Source organism: Gymnodraco acuticeps, unplaced genomic scaffold (genome assembly GCF_902827175.1).
Source record: "Gymnodraco acuticeps unplaced genomic scaffold, fGymAcu1.1, whole genome shotgun sequence".
NCBI lineage: Eukaryota > Metazoa > Chordata > Actinopteri > Perciformes > Bathydraconidae > Gymnodraco > Gymnodraco acuticeps.
This window is the reverse complement of record NW_022992053.1, coordinates 1,534,693-1,554,779: the sequence shown is the minus strand read 5'-3', so window position 1 is coordinate 1,554,779 and position 20,087 is coordinate 1,534,693. Positions and strand designations below refer to the sequence as shown.

Genomic DNA, 20,087 nt, shown 5'->3' with positions numbered 1-20,087 from the left:
GCTGGCTCTATAGGCTCTGTGCATTACATTCATGCTCACAATGTTACCAACATATTGTTCATCCTAATACTGTCTGAATTCTGCACATTGTAACTGCACTTATTTATTTTATTATATTTGTTAGGGTATAAGTTTACTTTATCCATATATTCAATTTAATTATTGCTATATTTTAATGTTATTATATTATTATAAGTTGTTATTCTTTAATCATTGTTTTATTTGAATGTACACCAAGATACATTCCTGGTTTGTGTTAACCTACCTGGCGATATACCTGTTTCTGATCCTTATTAGTTTAGTCTAAACATTTGGGAAAAACACCTGCAAGAGCAGTGCGATTCACACGGTGCAGGAAATCCTCATATTTGCATAATATGAATTGATAAATGAATCAAATCATCTCTTGTACATCTCAGGGTTGTTTTGATCCTCAAATGCATTTCAACACAACGAAGGCAATGCTTATTGCGTTTGTTCTAGAAACCTCCTTTACCTGTAGCACTGTTGTTCTAGTGCACAGACATAGTGCTGCTATGGAATAGTGTGGCAAAGGGAACTTAAGATCATGAACTTGAAACACTTTACCATCAATCTCAGTAAGCAGTGGATGAGCTGGTAAACTAGGTCAGCTGAGCAGAAGTATAGGAAAGCAGTTATTACACTTAAGAGAATTAGGGTGGTTAAGGAAAAGTGCATTCATTTAGCGTGTTCTGTTCCAGGTGGTGGATCTCCTGAATCAGGCTGCCCTCATAGCGACAGATGAAAAGCTAAATGTGCTCAAACAGGTGTGTGTTTTTTATTATATATACATTTTCTTTACTGTTCATATAAATGCAAATCAGTTTCATGTTATTTGTTTGTATGCACAATGAGTTGCATCTGTGCAAATGACTGAATGTTCCCTAAACACAAGTTTTCCAACCATTACTTGGCTACTTTGCATAGCAATGTACTGCAACCTGTCCTAGTCATTGAGCTGCTGTTGGCCCCTGCCTGGGCCCAGTTATGAAGCCTATTGAGCAGTACGTGTGTGGAAGACTATTAAATACATCAACTCCTCTTTTTTAGGTTCAGGAGCTCGTCATTAACAAGGATCCCTCTCTTCTTGACAATTTCTTGGATGTAAGTCAACCTGGATGAAGCTTTGTGACCTTACTGTAATGGAGCTACTTTATTACACGAGCTGTATTCAGTACAACACATTGTGCAGTAGAGCTACACCAAACTAACACTTTGATTCATCATTCTTTCTCCTTGTTCTTCTTTTAGGAGTTGATCGCCTTTCAGACGGACAAGTCTATAGAAGTGAGAAAGTTTGTCATTGGCTTCATCGAGGAAGCATGGTGAGTTTCAAACAGAGACTCCTCCTGCCTCAGTGCTATACATTTCATGTTTGGCATATAAAGACGTTAGCAGATGTGTTCAGTATTTTCTTTCTGTCTGTTTCAGTAAAAGGGACAATGAGCTCCTTCTTAGACTGATAGCCAATCTGAACATGTTGCTGAGAGATGACAGTGTGAACGTGGTGAAGAAAGCCATCCTCACACTCACACAACTGTACAAAGTGTCTCTGCAGGTAAGCACTGCCTCCTTTATGAAGATTTAGTCTTTCTCTAGTACTTTTTTGTTCTGTTACATATTTATTTGACTAAGATTCAAGTTAAATGTAGCAATAACCATTTATAATAGAGTAAGGTGAGATAAAAACAGAGTGTAAAATGTAATCTAACATTAGAATAAAATACTGCGTATTGTAATATATCAATAAATACGTAGACCAGCGTTTCCGCCAGGAGGGCGTCTTGCTGTCATTTGACGGCCTTATTCAGCTCGGGACGCCCTGAACTCGAGCAGAGGGCGTCCAAAAATATTAATAATTCCAGAGAAGATCGAGAGTTTTTATTGCTTGAAATGACGAAAAGGAAAAAGGACAAGGACATCCCTCGGTTGGAGGGGCAACGGAGTCTGGTGGGATTCTTTTCGGAGTATTGAAGATCGTTTCCCCGACATCGGCGGTGCCTGCTACAGGACAACACGGAACGTGTGCGATTTGGAAGCAATGAGCGGGGGGGTTTTAGTGGAGCACACGCGTGAGCTGTGAGCGCCAGAGCCTCGCAGCGGCAATACTGAGGCTCCGTGGTAGGGAGCCGTCGCTTTAAGAGAGCCGAGCCAAATGATCCCCCCCCCGCTCTCGGGGTGGACGCCCTCTCAGCCCTGGTCTGGCGGAAACACTGACGTAGACTCTAAAAAGATCTATGTGTTCTATCCGTAAGTGATGTATGTTGTGTTTCATATGTTTGACTTCCATCTCCTCCTTGTAGTGGTTGGTGCGCTCTAAAGCAGTATCCGAGAGGCAGGAGGCATCCTGGGATATGGTCACACAGATGAAAGGAGATGTTCTAGCCTTGCTGGACTCTGAAAATGACGGCGTGCGCACTCACGCTATCAAGTTCACAGAATCATTAATCATCACTCTGTCGCCGCGGACGTCAGACTCTGATGTTCCCAAGAGACAGGAAGGGGACATCAGCCTGGATAAAGTTCCCCGAGATCACTCATACATTCGCTACTGTACGTATGTCCCAAATCTGCTCTGAGGTCATAATGTGTTTTTCACATCTCTGGTTGAACGATACAAGTAAAATATGCAATAATGTTGTTTAATATCACTTACAATATTACTTATGTTAATGTCAAACAAAACCGAGAAGCCATCAATACAAAAAGAAAAAGGATTAGTTACATTTAAATTGCAATTCTCTACCAAAGACCGCTTTTAAAATAACTCCAACGAGTGTAATAACACAGTCTTACCCAAGTTAACTTGGTGGTGACAACACGATGTATTGTCAGCCCTATTCCAGTCCATTAAACCTTGTGATTTCCCTGATGGAATGGAAAGCTGCTCTGTGTGAGGAGGGGAAGGCTGCACTGGAGAAGCTGCTGAAGTTCATGGTCCATCCAGCCATTTCTAGCATCAACCTCACCACAACGCTGGGCTCCCTCGCTACAATCGCCCGGCAGAGGCCCATGTTCATGTCGGAGGTGGTGCAGGCGTATGAGACGTTACACGGTAAGTGCTTCAGAGCCAATGTTTCTGTATTGTTATTAATGTAAATCTTTCTGCTCATTTGACTGCGCATATTATTATGCTAAATGCTTATTCTTATTTTTTTCTCCTTACCTAAACCTTTTTAGCAAACTTGCCACCAACTCTGGCCAAGTCTCAGGTCAGCAGTGTGCGAAAGAACCTGAAGCTGCACTTGGTGGCGGTCCTGAAGCACCCCTGCAGCCTGGAGTTCCAGGGTCAGATCAGCACTCTGCTGCTGGACCTGGGAATGGCCCAGAGTGAAATAACACGCTCCACACCTGCACCCCGCGAGCAGCGCAAACGGCCTCGCCATGACGAATACACAGAGGGGAAAAAGGTCAAGATGGGTGAGTAGTGGCAGATGATGAGAGTCACAGACACGAGAGGAATTACACATTTATGGACTGGTGGGCAAAGTAAGGAAATATATACCGAGTTTTTTTATGAATCAGTTTCCAATGTGCTTTCTTCAAAGCAATATAATTGGAAGCATAAACAAACATTTTTTAAAGCTTTTCTTTCATTGGAACTCGTACACATGGGAACATATTTAGCTTTACTTGTATGTTGGCCTATTATAGAGAGCAAACTATGGATTTGGTTATCTATTTATTATTTTATACAAACCTATCAAAGAATCAGTCTCTTTTGACACATTAATGTTTTTTTACAAGAACATTCAGTGTTTCCCCTAGGATGGAGTCATAGCAGCGGTGCTAAGGCAAAATGTGAGCACGGAGCCCATGGAATTTTTTGTGCGTGCGAAGTGCGCCCCGCCAATATGTTTCTATTGCCCCTTTCACACCAACGCGTTTTCAGGGCCGGCTCGGAGCTAGAGCCTGAAAAGTACCGTTTTTTCCTCTTTACACCGCAGCGGCGCCGGCTCTTAGCTCCGGAATCCGGTTTGTTTCCAGCTCCAAAAAATTGTCGGTCTAGAAGCAAGACTCCGGAGCTAAGAGGCGGCGCTGCTTACGTCTCTCTTATGTCAAGGTGTGCTGGAAACTAAACCCTCCTCCCCTGAACATGGGTCGACTAAAGAGTCTCATCATGCCTGCCTACAAGCAGTAGTGCTGAGCAAAGTGATTAGAACGCAACCACACTTTATAAAGTCAGGCAACACTAACCAGGCTTCGTGTGATTCTGTTTATTTGTACCTTACTTTGACCATCCGTTCACTGTTATTGATCATTGTGGAGAGAGGCAGACGTGTTGTTTTGTATTATTGCAGCTATCGGATGGAATCAATACATGGGCTGCACAGGTTGTCGTGTCCGACTATCACAAGTAGAATCATAATGAAAAATACGCCAGTAAAATGTGCCTGTAGAAAACAGCTTATGCCACAATAGGATAGCAACAAGTAGTCAAGACAGTCAGTTTAGCTTCGGTTGCTATGCTAACATCACCCATTTTATACCAGAGAAACTTTCATAACAGCGTTGTGATGCCATACAGCGTCAATTCAGACTGACACACATTCACTTAGGCTAAGGGGAACTGGGGATATGTATCAGCTGCTTGTGTGAGTCGGACAGTGAATACTTTAGAGCGGCCGCAGCAGTGTGAGCTAACCGGGAGCTAACGGAGGAGAATAAACTCCCGTGGAAGAGCAGCCAACACTGCAGCGGTCGGTAAATGCTGCAGAAACACATTAATAAACAATGAACCACGGCACTCTGGAGAAAAGCATAAGGTTGGAGAAGTCGTTATTTAATTTAATCTGGCTTCGTGTGATTAAAAGCAACACGATCATCGACCCGACGCAGTTCCCCGTTGTTGTTGTGAGCGCCGTAACGACGTTGGGGAGCAAATCAGCGATGTAAACGGTGACGTCACTTTACAAAAATGAAAGACATTCAAAGGCATTTAAAAACAGTCATTAAAAAGAAAAGATAATAAAAGAAACATTAAAAGAAAAAAATACATTAATAAAATGTACATGAATTTAAAAAAGACGTGCCTTTGTGACGTGCAACAACATTAACCTTAACCTTTCTGTTGGTCGCTTGTTAGCAGACCCTTCACGCCATGGCAGAGCGAACAGGTACAGGCAGGGCCCATAGTGATAGCCCTATAGTTTAAATCTACTACCCACAAATAAACATATGTACCTCATTCACACCAACGCAACTCTGGTTCAAGCTCCGTGCTAGAGCTTTTCAGGTTCAGAACCGGTTCTTCGGTTTAGCTCCGGCTCTTTTCACACCGCCCAGAGTCCGACTGGTGCTGCGTCATTGCGTCATCGTTTGCGTCATGACGTAACCGTTTGCGTGCCTGCTTCATAAAGCCAAACCGCGCGGAAACCCCTCACAGCTCACAACAAAACCAACAACAATGGCCGATTGTGCTCCAGCTTCCTCTGTACCTCTTCGGAAGACCAGATTCCCAGTAGGTAGCTGGTCTCTTCAGTGGACCGCTGCTGCTTGTTAAGTTTCTCCATCGTTGTGTACAAACTGGAAAAAACGCCGGCTTTTTGTTGTTGTTCAGGAGTTGATCCCGCCCCCGCCTCGTGACGTATGTGGTGCTTTTGCTCTGGCTGGACAATTTTTTGGTGCTCGAAATGAACCGGATTCCGGAGCTAAGAGGCTGCTCCGCTGCGGTGTGAACAGGAAAACCCGGTGCTTTTCAAGCTCCAGCTCCGAACCGGTCCTGAAACACCGTTTGTGTGAATGAGGTAATGGACATGGGCAGTGTTTCCGCCAGACCAGGGCTGAGAGGGCGTCCACCCCGAGAGCGGGGGGGTGGGGTGCTTGAATTTGGACTTGAGCCGTCCCTTATAGATACTGTCTCTTTACGTTAGTGAGCCGGATCATTTGGCTCGGCTCTCTTAAAGCGCCAGCTGTTTTGGCTCCCAAACGGCTCTTCATGTTACCAGTTTACCACGGAGCCTCAGTTTCGCCGTTGCGAGGCTCTGGTGCTCGCAGCTCACGCACGTGCTCCACTAGCACCGCTCATTGCGTCCAAATCGCGCCCGTTCCGTGTTGTCCTGTAGCAGGCACCGCCGATGTCGGGGAAACGATCTTCAATACTCCGAAAATAATCCCACCAGACTCCTTTGCCCCTCCAACAGAGGGATGTCCTTGTCCTTTTTCATTTTCGTCATTTCAAGCGATTAAAAACTCTCGATCTTCTCTCGAATTATTAATATTTTTGGACGCCCTCGGCTCGAGTTCCGGGGGCGTCCCGAGCTGAATAAGGGCGTCAAATGACGGCAAGACGCCCCCCTGGCGGAAACGCTGGACATGGGTTACTATTTAAAAAAAATAATAATTAAAAAAAAATGTATTATGGAGTTAAATGCATCAATCTGGTGCATTTTGAGGGGAAAATAAAGATACTAGATCTATGGAAACATCTATATGAAACAGAACTGTATACATTTTTAATCATAAAATCATGGCCATAACCAATAACATACCATTTCCAATATGAAAAAAACACTGAAACTTGTTTATTAATTTATTTTTGGTTCATTTATAGTTGTGAGTGTGTCTGTGCTCCTGAATCAGCCTCTCCTGTCTCCCTCCTCTCCCCCTGCTCCTCTTTGAGGCAGCAGCAAAGACTAGTTTTAGCTCTCAACAAGTTTTAAAAGTTTATCTTACCTTTTTTCACCTAGTTAACTTTTTTTAATTATTATTCATGCATGTTTACTGATCACTACCCTCTCAAATGGAAATATGTGTTTACATAAATGGTGACCAAACCGTTTGAGACCCACTGAGAACTTGGACTAAGTTAACTATCTAAACACTCAGAGAGTCCTTCACCTCACCTGAGCTGAGGTTATCCCGAGCTTGAATGACACACAGAGACCAATCAAGGGCTTTGATTTATGATCTGTATGACAGTGGCCATGTCGGCAGCCCACATCATGTAGACAGTCAGGCGTCGGCCCCACGAGGACGCATACGGTAAAACGCAAACGCAATCGCAAAAAAGGCTTCCGTCCACACGCAATAGACACCGGAAAGTGTCTGTTCTAGGGATCGACCGATATGGCTTTTTCAAGGCCGATACCGATACCGATTATTAGTAATCAAGGAAACCGATAACCGATATTTGGAACCGATATACATTTGCAGTAAAATCAGAAAATCTTGGTGTCAAAATATAGAATAACACAAACTCCAACACAACTCAACACAACTTCTTTGAAATGCATTTAAGCATATATTATGTTTAATGAACTTTTAAACATCTTACAACTGGTTTCCTCTCTGTGCCCTTTTCTTTAGTGCAGCCATCTGCAATGAGTTAGAGAGAGAGACAAGAAGTGGGGCTGCAGGCTGACATGCTTAACTAACAATAATGCTTCATTTATTATATCTGTCTATCTAGCATAACATCCCAATAAGCTGCTAGCAACTGCAAAACACTAGTGCTAGCTAATGTTTTGCAAACTATTAAAAGTGAGGCTATTACAGTAGACCTAACGTTAGTCAAGTAGCCTCACTTCTAATATTTTGTTAAACATTTGCTAGATACATGTTGGCTAGCTAATGAGCTTCACATATCAACCTGAAAAACTGCGAGGCTCCACTCGCAGCCCCTCCCCCCCCCTCCGCACCACAGTTACTCCGCTGCGAGACGCTGCACGCACCCCCAACTCTGACTGACTTCCCGCGTCCCTGTGTAACTGATAGAATTGGATTATAAGATCATGGTGTTTTTGCAACTTCAGCATAGGGGATAGGGATGTTTATTGAACTTCGGTTTAACACATGTATGGCTCTGCCGCTCAGCGCTGCTGCTTGCTTCAGTCTGTGTCTGCGTTCTTCGCACCTGCCTGTAATCTGAGAAGGTCCCGCCTCTCTGGCTGGCTCCCGCCCGGAAAATCTTCAGTAATAGCCTATCAGATAGCGCTGTGGCGGGACATTGCTCGTGTACACAGAGTGGTGACTGCAGCCAGAGAAACGGCCGCATCAGTAGTGCTGGGGGGAAACGATTATTTTGAAAACGATTAATCGGGCGATTATTTGATGGATTAGTCGACTAATCGAACGATTATTTTTCTGTTGTTCAATTCATAAAAAACGTCATGTAAAAAAAACGTCATGTAAAAAAAATTTCTTTCACGATACTGTGTCTCAGGGGATCTTAATATTTAAGAACCTATTAATGTGTTATACCAGATTAACGGAAATAATCTCAGCTAACTGACGATACAAACCATGTTTACCAAAACAAAACACAAGTCTCATAAGAAGCATCTAAATGACCCCTGAGCGAAAAATGCTAACGGACATTGGCACAGATCTCAAGATAAAAGTACCCTTATTACTTATCGTAGCTGCACATACAAGATATCCGATTAAAGCTGAGACTCCACAGATTATGTAGGTACATAGTATCATCACTGAGTGATCCGGACTCGCGACAGGGGAAGCAAATACAGTCATCACAACACGTACCTTCACAGAGCTTCTAGGGAGATCGTCTCACCGCCTTAGCTGTCAATCTGATCAAAATACGTGTTCAATGGCATTCAAATGAGAAAAAACGCGGCTGAATCGGTTAATCCATAGGTTTTTAACGTCTATGTATAAAAAAATTATTGAATTTATAATCCATAATTCCATTTTAAATCGGAGAGCAAATGCTAGCTGCTAATGGTTGCCACCACAGCTAGCTGCTGCTTCCGGTCAAGCAGCAGTCTCAGTGAGATATAAATATATAAATATCTTTGCGTTTTGGACTAACTTTAAAATATTCCCATACTTTTGAAGACCTGGGGCGAGATGTTTTCGTTTGAGGGCTTCGTGCGCAATCCTGTGAGGAGGAGTTGGTAGCCGTTTCAGTCTCCATTGTGTTAGAAGTGCGATTGCGAACTGCTTGTTGCTTTGGGTGACCCACGTGTGTGTGGCGTCATACAGTCTATGGTGGCGACGCGTCGACGCGGAAATATGTCGTCGACGATATTTTGAAGTCGACGCGTCGCTACAGCACTACGCATCAGAGCCAAAGTTTTATCGGCAATTTGATTAAAAAAAAAAGGCCGATACCGATAATCGGTCAAATGCGGAATATCGGCTGATATTCACCTATGCTGTTCACACGAGGCAGCTCCGTTTAGCTCCAACCGCTGGAAAAGCTGCAGTACATAATATGCCGAGCCTGTACGTGGCGCTGTAACTTCTTCCACCAAAAGCAGCGAGTATGCTGCCGCCACAAAATACACCAAAAGCAGCGAAGAAGACCCCGGAGCATGGTTGCCATGGTTGCCCTTCTGTTTATTCTCCGCGGTGGACGGCGTTTTCTCCTGCTGTAAATCTCTCCGGTAGTCCACCAGCAGACGAAAAACACCCACCTCTTCCAGGGGACGAGGGAACCGTGCGGCAGAGGTCCCGTTAACATTTTTTTATGCCGGTCAACATGTCCGTTAAAGTTGAAATCTTCCGTACAAAATTAGAAAAGTGCCGGTCAGAGGTCTTCTTTGTTATTTATTGAGCTTTAAAACAAATGGATAACAACTCTATATAAGAATAAAAAACGGAGCCTCTCTTTTCCTCCCCCTCTTCTGACAGCCCAGCAGCTGATCTCTGAGCAGGAGACGTGGGGAGAGGGAGGCAGGGGGAGAGGGAGGCAGGGCTATTTCATCGTTATCAGAAAATGATCGTATAGAGGCGTACACACGGAGCCGTTTGCCCCCCCAGAGCGCTCCGTTTGCATCTATCCACCTTGGGACCCGTTATCGTTTGCGGGGTCAGTTTCTATCATTTTGTTACCTCCTCGTATATTAAAGGGCTATACGCAAGAGAAACTATGCGGATACAACCCGTTTCGTCCCTGTGGGGCCTTAGCCTAAGGAGCCGGCCACACGAGGACGATAACGGTAAAACGCAAACACAATCGCAAAAAAGGCTTCCGTCCACACGCAATAGACACCGGAAAATGTCTGTCCACACGAGACAGCTCCGTTTAGCTGGAGAAGCTGCAGTACATATGCCGAGCCTGTACGTGGCGCTGTAACTTCCTCCACAAAAGCAGCGAAGAAGCATGGTTGTCATGGTTGCCCTTCTGTTTATTCTCCGCGGTGGGGGCCGAGGGAACCGGGCAGTTTTTCGCCAGTCAACGTGTATTAAAGTTTAAATCTTCCGGACAAAATTATAAAAGTGCCGGTCAAAGGTCTTCTTTGTTATTTATTGAGCTTTAAAACAAATGAATAACGACTCTATATAATATAATAATAAAATACATGGAGCCTCTCTTTTTCCTCCCTCTCTTCGGACAGCTTCAGTGTCTGTTTCATGCAGCAGCTGATCCAGTAATGAGTGACCCGGCCGACAGTAAAAATAAACATATGTATAACTAGTTTAGGTAGTTTGAGAGGTGTCTCCGTCCTGTCAGATTAGACTTCACTCGCGTTTATGTCCATATTGAGAGAAAGATAAATAATCTGAATTCAGTGTGCAGTTTACTTTGACGCGGGGGTGAGCAGCAGAGGTGGGGAGAGGCGGGGCTATTGCCTCATCATTATCAGAAAATGATCGTATAGGGTGTACACACGGAGCCGTTGGACCACCCAGAGCGTTGCGTATGCCGTTCTATCCACCTTGGGACCAGTTATCATTTCCACAGTCGTTTAGTGCCATATTCTGTCGTCCTAGTGTGGCCGAATGGTCTATATAAGGGGTTCCCAACCTTTATTGTGCCACATAATTAAAAAAATCACGAACCAGAACTGAGTTTAATATTTACTCACCACCAGCAGGTAGCAACAGAGGCTAATTGTATGTAACAGCCTGAACAAATACTAGAACAATATGCATCCAAAACATATTAACAACGTTTAAAAAAGACCCGGTGTCGTTTTTTGGTTTTTCGGAAAACCAAAAAAAAAAAACTGTGTGTGTGTGTGTGTGTGTGTGTGTGTGTGTGTGTGTGTGTGTGTGTGTGTGTGTGTGTGTGTGTGTGTGTGTGTGTGTGTGTGTGTGTGTGTGTGTGTGTGTGTGTGTGTGTGTGTGTGTGTGTGTGTGTGTGTGTGTGTGTGTGTGTGTGTGTGTGTGTGTGTGTGTGTGTGTGTGTGTGTGTGTGTGTGTGTGTGTGTGTGTGTGTGTGTGTGTGTGTGTGTGTGTGTGTGTGTGTGTGGCACTACATCGAGATTAAGATTAAACTAATTTATTTTGGGAACACCCGCATATAGGCTACCTATGGAGTTAGCCAGATGTGTGTAAATGACTGTTCATGGTCATTTGAAAACAAATGCCGGTGTCGGACACACATAAACACAGAGCTGAGCAGAGCACACACACACACATCATGCGCCTTGGTAACTGGACATCTCCTTCATAAAACGAATAAAAGGGGGAGTAATCGGGCAGTTCGATGTGTGTAGAGATGTGTGTGTGGTTAACACGTAGCAGCCTGCAGCTGTTCTGATGAAGGTAAACACAGCGAAGGCGGTGCGTAAAAAGGCACAGCTCTCGGCGCGCTGGTGCTGCACTTCTCAGAGGCGGAGTATACGTCCCGCTGCCTCCTGATGCTGCAGCCATTTCATGAAGTGAAGGAGGCTTTCCTTCTATAAAGTAACTTCCTTCTTTCACTGGATGAAATCATATGACTGGTATAGGTGTGAACGTTAAACACTTTTTGAAAAAAATATTATGATAAAATATTTTTATATATTTAGAATTCTGTAAATGTTACAATAAACTCACGGCTATTCCGCGGCCCGGCAGTAACCCTGGTCTAGATGACACAAAACGGTAACGGAAACGACCGTTATCGTCCTCGTGTGGCCGGGGCCTTAATCGATCGCAGACGGGAAAAAAACAAAACAAAATGGGTCGCGAAATATACTTGGGCGGCCGTTAATATACCTGGCGGCCCGCCCAAGTAAAGTCTATGTGTGGGAAACCCTGTTATATATTTACTTTTAATTAATTGACAGTGCGGTATAATGAGACAATAACAGGCTACTGATGCGGACATATATATTTATATAAATATATACAATTTAAAGTATGAGAGCACTCTCATAATAACGTAACACAATCAGAGACTGGATATATCCCCCCCCTCTCTCTGATTGCTGAAATGGGGAATTGAAATTACGGGCCAAAAGTTGTATTTACAAGTATTAAAAGTAAGCAGAGGACAACAAACCAACTGAGACCCGTCTGTCCGCCGCATCTACACACTGTACCACACACACACCTACACACTGTACCACACACACACCTACACACTGTACCACACACACACCTACACACTGTACCACACACACACCTATACACTGTACCACACACACACCTACACACTGTACCACACACACACCTACACACTGTACCACACACACACCTACACACTGTACCACACACACCTACACACTGTACCACACACACCTACACACTGTACCACACACACACCTACACACTGTACCACACACACCTACACACTGTACCACACACACACCTACACACTGTACCACACACACACCTTCACACTGTACCACACACACACCTACACACTGTACCACACACACACCTACACACTGTACCACACACACACCTACACACTGTACCACACACACCTACACACTACACTGTACCACACACACCTACACACTGTACCACACACACACCTACACACTGTACCAACACACACACCTACACACTGTACCACACACACCTACACACTGTACCACACACACCTACACACTGTACCACACACACACCTACACACTGTACCACACCACACCTACACACTACACTGTACCACACACACCTACACACTGTACCACACACACACCTACACACTGTACCACACACACCTACACACTGTACCACACACACACCTACACACTGTACCACACACACCTACACACTGTACCACACTAGTGCTGTAGCGACGCGTCGACGTCGTCGACTTCAAAATATCGTCGACGACATATTTCCGCGTCGACGCGTCGCTACACACACGTGGGTCACCCAAAGCAACAAGCAGTTCGCAATCGCACTTCAAACACAATGGAGACTGAAACGGCTACCAACTCCTCCTCACAGGATTGCGCACGAAGCCCCCAAACGAAAACATCTCGCCCTAGGTCTTCAAAAGCATGGGAATATTTTAAAGTTAGTCCAAAACGCAAAGATATTTATATATTTATATCTCACTGAGACTGCTGCATAGCCTAGCACAGTGTTTCTCAAACTTTTTCACACCAAGGACCACTTAACCAATAAAAAAACACTCGCGGACCACCTAACTCCACAAATATCCAAAATCGTATCGTTTTTCTAGAACAGATTACAAATCGCCTGGAAATGGTACAAACAAGTGGCAGCAAATGGGATGAAGGTGTTGCGCTGGGCTATATCATGCAATCGAAAGTGAAACTTTAGCGCGCTCCATTGCGGAGATATTCCCGCGAGAATGCGGAAAACTTAAATTTATTTATTTATTTCAAATGTGAAATGTTACCAATATACTCGCGGACCACTAGGGGGCGCTCACGGACCACCAGTGGTCCGCGGACCACACTTTGAGAAGCACTGGCCTAGCAGAAGCAGCAGCTAGCTGTGGTGGCTACCATTAGCAGCTAGCATTTGCTCTCCGATTTTTTACATAAAATGGAATTATGGATTATAAATTCAAACATTTTTTTAAACATAGACGTTAAAAACCTATGGATTAACCGATTCAGCCGCGTTTTTTCTCATTTGAATGCCATTGAACACGTCTTTTGATCAGATTGACAGCTACGGTGGTAAAACGATCTCCCTAGAAGCTCTGTGAAGGTACGTGTTGTGATGACTGTATTTGCTTCCCCTGTCGCGAGTCCGGATCACTCAGTGATGATACTATGTACCTACATAATCTGTGGAGTCTCAGCTTTAATCGGATATCTTGTATGTGCAGCTACGATAAGTAATAAGGGTACTTTTATCTTGAGTTCTGTGCCAATGTCCGTTAGCATTTTTCGTTCAGGGGTCATTTAGATGCTTCTTATGAGACTTGTGTTTTGTTTTGGTAAACATGGTTTGTATCGTCAGTTAGCTGAGATTATTTCCGTTAATCTGGTATAACACATTAATAGGTTCTTAAATATTAAGATCCCCTGAGACACAGTATCGTGAAAAAAAATAATTTTACATTACGTTTTTTTTACATTACGTTTTTTTACATTACGTTTTTTATGAATTGAACAACAGAAAAATAATCGTTAGATTAGTCGACTAATCGATCAAATAATCGCCCGATTAATCGTTTTCAAAATAATCGTTTCCCCCCAGCACTATACCACACACACACCTACAGCTCCTAAAGCATAATCAGGCTACAGCCATTGTGTATTTTATTATGTGAAGCACTAAATGATCTTAGAAAAATATCGACTCTTTGTTTGTAGATATCTACTAAACTAAAGCAAATAGAGTGGGCCTGTTCTACTGAGTGATATATATTATACACACTGCTCTGCTTTCTGCACGGACCTCACAGCTGCTCTCACTGGACACATCGCATCGCGATGAAAGTAGTTACTAATATAATATCCAGGGGATGCATGCAGAGCTGTCATTGGCTGAGATAAGTCCGGCCGTGCGTCACGCCTCCACCGTTCCCGGAAATGCATCCGCGGAGGAGCCGTGGAGGATGCATCAGTGTATCCTCGGTTAGAGCTCCTCCAGAGAGCCTCCTCGATGCTCGATGCTCGGTCCTCGGTGTGCATTTAGAGAAATGAGATGTCCTTCAACATGGCGCGCTGAAATTCATTTCCGGGTCACTACCGGAGGACCGAGGAGTCGGGGAGGGGACATTAGAGTATTGAGAAGCCTCTAAAGATTCCCTTTAGTTACTAGCCCCAAATGTTCATTAACCAAAAACGAAACACAACCGCTCAGTTTAAATTAAAAGCAGCGGTAGTATTCAGCCTGGATTTAAAAGTAGTAAGAGTTGCAGTGGACCTGCAGGTTTCTGGGAGAATAACGTATTATTGTTTTAATGTATTAAAACAAATTTAAAATATATATATTTATTTTTTTTTACCTGCCTGGCAGCGCCGCTGCTGAATGTATATAGGGGAAACACTGACATTAATGCGTATAAGTCCTGGACTTCTTCCAGGCGAAAGTCAAGGCATCCATCAGCAGCTCCTGGCGCCTGGGAGATGGCAGTCTGTCTGACTGGTTGTCTGACTGACTGGTTGTCTGACTGCCTTTTGTTTTTGTTATGTTCTTCTTTGTAAAGCGACCTTGGGTCTCATGAAAGGCGCTATATAAATCCAAGCTATTATTATTATAACTTCCAGCCTTTTCCTGTCTGCCCGCGCTGCTGGTAGAGAGCCGCTTAATGCCTTTACTCTGAGCACCATGCATGGCAATTATTCAGCTTTTTCCCTGATGGTCTCAATAATTTGCTACATTTCTTGTTACAACTCATTTTTAAAATAGAGTCCCTGAGTGGGTCTGAAAAGCGATTAAGTCGCCCACTTGGCAACACTGTGTGGTACTGGCATTGACAGTAGTTGGTTGAACATAAATAATACATATTTGACCTGCTCAGGTTATATCTATGCATTATTTACATTTTTCTGTTTATTAGACCTGAGGAATTGGAGCTTGTCTTGAAGGTGTTGGATGCCTGCAGACAATTCTAAACAGGAATATTTCTGTGGTTTGTGTTTTTCTGTTCAGAGCCAGCACTGATTGAAGATGATGAGGACAAAGAGGAGCCGGCCCCTCTGTCGCTCCCTAAACCAGCTGCGGTTCCAGGGGCCCAGTCTGCCATCGACCTGACAGCGGAGTTCCTGCACCCGCTGCTGTCCCCTGAGAACGTAGCCAACCTGGTGAGCAGCCTGTTCTCTTATTTCTGTTTGTCCCTCCCTTACTGACTGTGTGACTCTTCATCTCATATCTGTCTGGTTGTTTAGGTGCTCATCAGCATGGTGTATCTGCCAGACATCATGCCGGCCTCCTTCCAGGCCACATACACGCCTGTGGAGTCAGCGGGCACCGACGCCCAGATCAAACATCTGGCCCGGCTGATGGCCACGCAGATGACTGCAGCTGGCATCGGTCCAGGTTAGCAACAGAGACATTCAGCACGAGGGGGCCTTAAAATGTTGCCGTTCTGTTTTGAGTAGTTTTTCAACTTAAAGGGATAGATTGACATTTTCTAAAATGCTACTCTACTTTCTTGCTTCATCTTAACTTATTCAAATGTTATATATGTAAAACAAATTTAATGTTCATTTAAAAACTCTTCAAAAGTTATTGTCAGCTCTATAAATAAGTTATAAAACCCTTTGTTATTGATATTGGTATCAGCCACAAATACCCACCTTTGAAAAATGTATTAAAAAATGTGATCTCTTAGGACTGGAGCAGTGCAAAGCCAGAGAAGATGATGCAGGCAAAGAAAACGAGGATGAAGCTGGGTCCAAAGACCTGTTCATCAAGCGCAAACTTCCTGCTGTGATGGTGGGACAGGCCATCTCTGTGGTGGGGGGTTACGAAAAAGAAAAGGTTCCCGCAGAGGCCCCCGCCACAGTCAAGAGGCTCCCTGAACCCATCGTTCCTACGGCTCAAACCAAGTGAGTCCTGGCCCACATCAAGGACAGAAGTATTATCAGCTTCCTCTTTGTGCAGGTCCGTCTTATGACTAGGGATGGGTACCGAGCCCCGGTATTAAATGGGCCCCGGGGCTGAATTATTAAAGACCGTGGTACCGTTAAGCTCCGACGTTAGCGGTCTTTTTATCGGTACTGGAGACATGTAAAAAATATGTCGTATGTATTATGCTACACAAACATTGTATTGCAATTTTAATGTCGCCAACTCCGTTTCTAATACGCAAAAGGACTGCAAAATGCGTCTATTATTATTTGTAGTATTTTCGATCTCTCTCCCCCGCCTGCTTGCGAGGGGGCGGGCCAGTTTACACACACGCAGCTGCTACATACAGCAACACACACACGGAGGAGATGGCGGAGAGAACGCGCTGCGAGGTGTGGTTACACTTTACCCGTCTTGATGCTCGTTGCCTAAAGTGCAATAAGTGTTTATCATGTGAGGGCGGTAACACGAGCAATTTGTCTAAACATTTAGCAAAAGTGCTCCACATCCAGACGGAGGAATGCACCGGGTCCATCCACGAGTAATGTTTCCACGTCAGGTGTTATGTATGCTAGCAGCAACACACGGAGTTAACTACATGATACAAACATGGGTTAATGATTAGAGGAAACTGAGTTATTTATTTAGTTAAAGTTTCAGCTATTCTGTTTTCAGTTCTGTCATCACATTATTTAATACGATTTGTTAAAACATTGTTGTTTCTTTTGATGTGAAATATTATGCATTTCATTAAAAATAAAAAGCAATGTTAGTTTTGTTCACAATTTGTTTAGTTAGTTTACCTTATTTTTTTCTCCAAAAGAACCGATAAGAGTAATGTTAAAGGACCGGATCGATAAAAGTAGTAGTACCGTTAAAACCTTAACGATACCTATCCCTACTTATGACCCTGCGTGAATTTGTTCTGTTTCAGAATGACGGGGGCGAGTGGAAGAAAAAAAGTGTTTCGATTGTCAGATGTGGTCCAGCCTTTATCTGACACACAGATCGAAAAGTTAACCTCCAGAGCCGTCAAACGCATCCTGCATTCAGAGAAGGCCATCGCTCAAAGCGGCATGTCACATGTAAGTAACCACCCCGCTTCATTTCTCATTTCCTTTACGATGATTGATTTGCACTTGAGGTTTATTAAATGGATTGTGGATTGTTTGAAAGTGGGGTTGTATGAACTACTTCAGTCAGTGTACAGTAGATAGGCAGAAGAGAACCAAAAGAGTACCAGCAATCAGTCAACTGCTTTGGGAACGTATTGAAGACGCCTACAAAATATTCAAGATTCAAAGTTTAATGTCATATGAACATAAGCGTAAGTGTAGAAATGGCAAGGAAAATCTTATCTCCCGAGCTCCTCCAACAATGCAACATAGTTATATAAGACAAACAATAATGCAAGAAGTCTACACGTAAATAGAACATGATGTATACAAAAACGGAATGTAAAATTAAATATTCTACAGTAGGATGAAATTAAATAATTATATAGATTCATAAATTCTAAGATGCAAACAGATGAATGCTTTGGGTTATGGAGGCACTTAACAGAGCTCAGGTGTTTAACAGTCTTATTGCTTGTGGGATGAAACTGTCTCTGAGTCTGGTGGTTTTAGTCCTGATGCTGTGGTACCGCCTGCCAGACGGCAGCAGACAGAACAGTTTGTGGCTGGGGGTCTTTTGTAATCCTGAGGGCTTTCTTCCTGAGCCGCTGGGAGTAGAGGTCCTCCATGGAGGGAGGGTCTCGGTGATAGACTGCTGTCCACCAAGTTTCTGATGCGTAGTAGTTCCTCTCTACCATATGTATGGCAGAGTTGGCTTGGTCGGCTCGCATGTTGTGAAAAAAGTAAAAAATACACACCGACGAGCAAACACTGAAATAAAAGCTTGGAGAGAAGCTAGAGACACGGCAGCCATCCACGGTGCCATCTTCATCAAATTCAGTGTATGCTATTTAGTTTAAGAATATTTTCACAGCTTTACCTTACATTATCTCTCCTCTCACCAAAGCTACCAGACTCCATTAACAATAACACCTCAAAGAACACAGGGGTTTCTGGTCTACAGCTGCCTCTATCGGTTAGTTAGTTGGTGTTTTTGTGAGTCTTTGAATAGTTCGTATTCACCAAAGTAACAAACTAACTAACTTCAGTTCCTCGCTGGGTGGGGCTGTCTGATAGAAAGGTGACATCTTTTAGAAGGCTAAAACGTGCCGTCCCTGTTCACGGCAGTGTGTTCCTTCCCTTCCTGCTGTTACTCGTGTCTGTTTTTCCAGAATGGCGCTGTAATCCACCGCCATGTAATGTCTATAGAGAAGTACCTCATACAACCCCACCACAAAACATCCAAATAAGCACAGTGCCTGTTTTTAGAGGATAACCACGGTAAATCTGTTTGGCAGGTCAGAGTGAAGCTCCTCTCCAAGCTTGTAACACAGTTTGAAGGGACGATGAAAGAAGACGTGCTGAAATTTATCCTGGAGGACATCAGGACCAGGAGTGACCTGGCTTTTTCTCTCCTCTACCAAGAGTACAACACTTACCTCAGCCACCTGCCAACCGGGCTGCTGGACAGCTACGACCACTGCCTCTACACCCTGCTGTCCGGCCTGCAGGAGAAACCCGAGCAGAGAGATGGGTGAGACACTTGTCATCCTCGCATGTTCACAGCATGTTTTTATCAATCAATCAAATGTATTTATTTAGTAGCCTAATATAAACAATTCCACAATTGCCTCACAGTATTTGCAGCACCCTTTGTCCTTAGACCCTTGCATCACTCAAGACAAAAACCCGAAACAAAACCCGAAACAAACCACACAAAGAAACCTCGGAGAGAGCCACAGAGGAGGAGTTTAATATTTACTCACCACCAGCAGGTAGCAACAGAGGCTAATTGTATGTAACAGCCTGAACAAATACTAGAACAATATGCATCCAAAACATATTAACAACGTTTAAAAAAGACCCGGTGTCGTTTTTTGGTTTTTCGGAAAACCAAAAAAACGATTTTTTTTTTTTAAACCAAAACGGGAAAACAGATTGTGTGTGTGTGTGTGTGTGTGTGTGTGTGTGTGTGTGTGTGTGTGTGTGTGTGTGTGTGTGTGTGTGTGTGTGTGTGTGTGTGTGTGTGTGTGTGTGTGTGTGTGTGTGTGTGTGTGTGTGTGTGTGTGTGTGTGTGTGTGTGTGTGTGTGTGTGTGTGTGTGTGTGTGTGTGTGTGTGTGTGTGTGTGTGTGTGTGTGTGTGTGTGTGTGTGTGTGTGTGTGTGTGTGTGTGTCCAGACGCTACCTTTTAATAAGGGCCAGCTGAGAGAATCACAGACTGGGGATGATCCCCCACGCTGAGTTAGTAACATCCATTTATGAGTAGGAGAACTGAGGCTAAAGTTGAAAGTCTGTCAGTCCCCTGACTGAGCCTGCCCTCAC

The 20,087-nt window shown here is 43.9% G+C and overlaps 1 protein-coding gene across 3 annotated transcripts in view; it reads left to right on the top strand.

Annotated features, from left to right (window-relative positions):
- Positions 1-20,087, top strand: part of sympk (symplekin) — a 37,885-nt gene that overhangs the window by 877 nt on the left and 16,921 nt on the right. For all 3 annotated transcript variants that reach the window (XM_034202079.1, XM_034202082.1, XM_034202080.1), the window contains exons 3-14: positions 723-788; positions 1,072-1,125; positions 1,273-1,346; positions 1,453-1,579; positions 2,325-2,574; positions 2,906-3,076; positions 3,202-3,441; positions 15,730-15,881; positions 15,966-16,116; positions 16,412-16,628; positions 17,585-17,735; positions 19,064-19,299. In XM_034202079.1, coding sequence (XP_034057970.1) covers positions 723-788; positions 1,072-1,125; positions 1,273-1,346; positions 1,453-1,579; positions 2,325-2,574; positions 2,906-3,076; positions 3,202-3,441; positions 15,730-15,881; positions 15,966-16,116; positions 16,412-16,628; positions 17,585-17,735; positions 19,064-19,299 — 1,889 coding nt within the window. The remainder of the gene's footprint in view (positions 1-722; positions 789-1,071; positions 1,126-1,272; positions 1,347-1,452; positions 1,580-2,324; positions 2,575-2,905; positions 3,077-3,201; positions 3,442-15,729; positions 15,882-15,965; positions 16,117-16,411; positions 16,629-17,584; positions 17,736-19,063; positions 19,300-20,087) is intronic.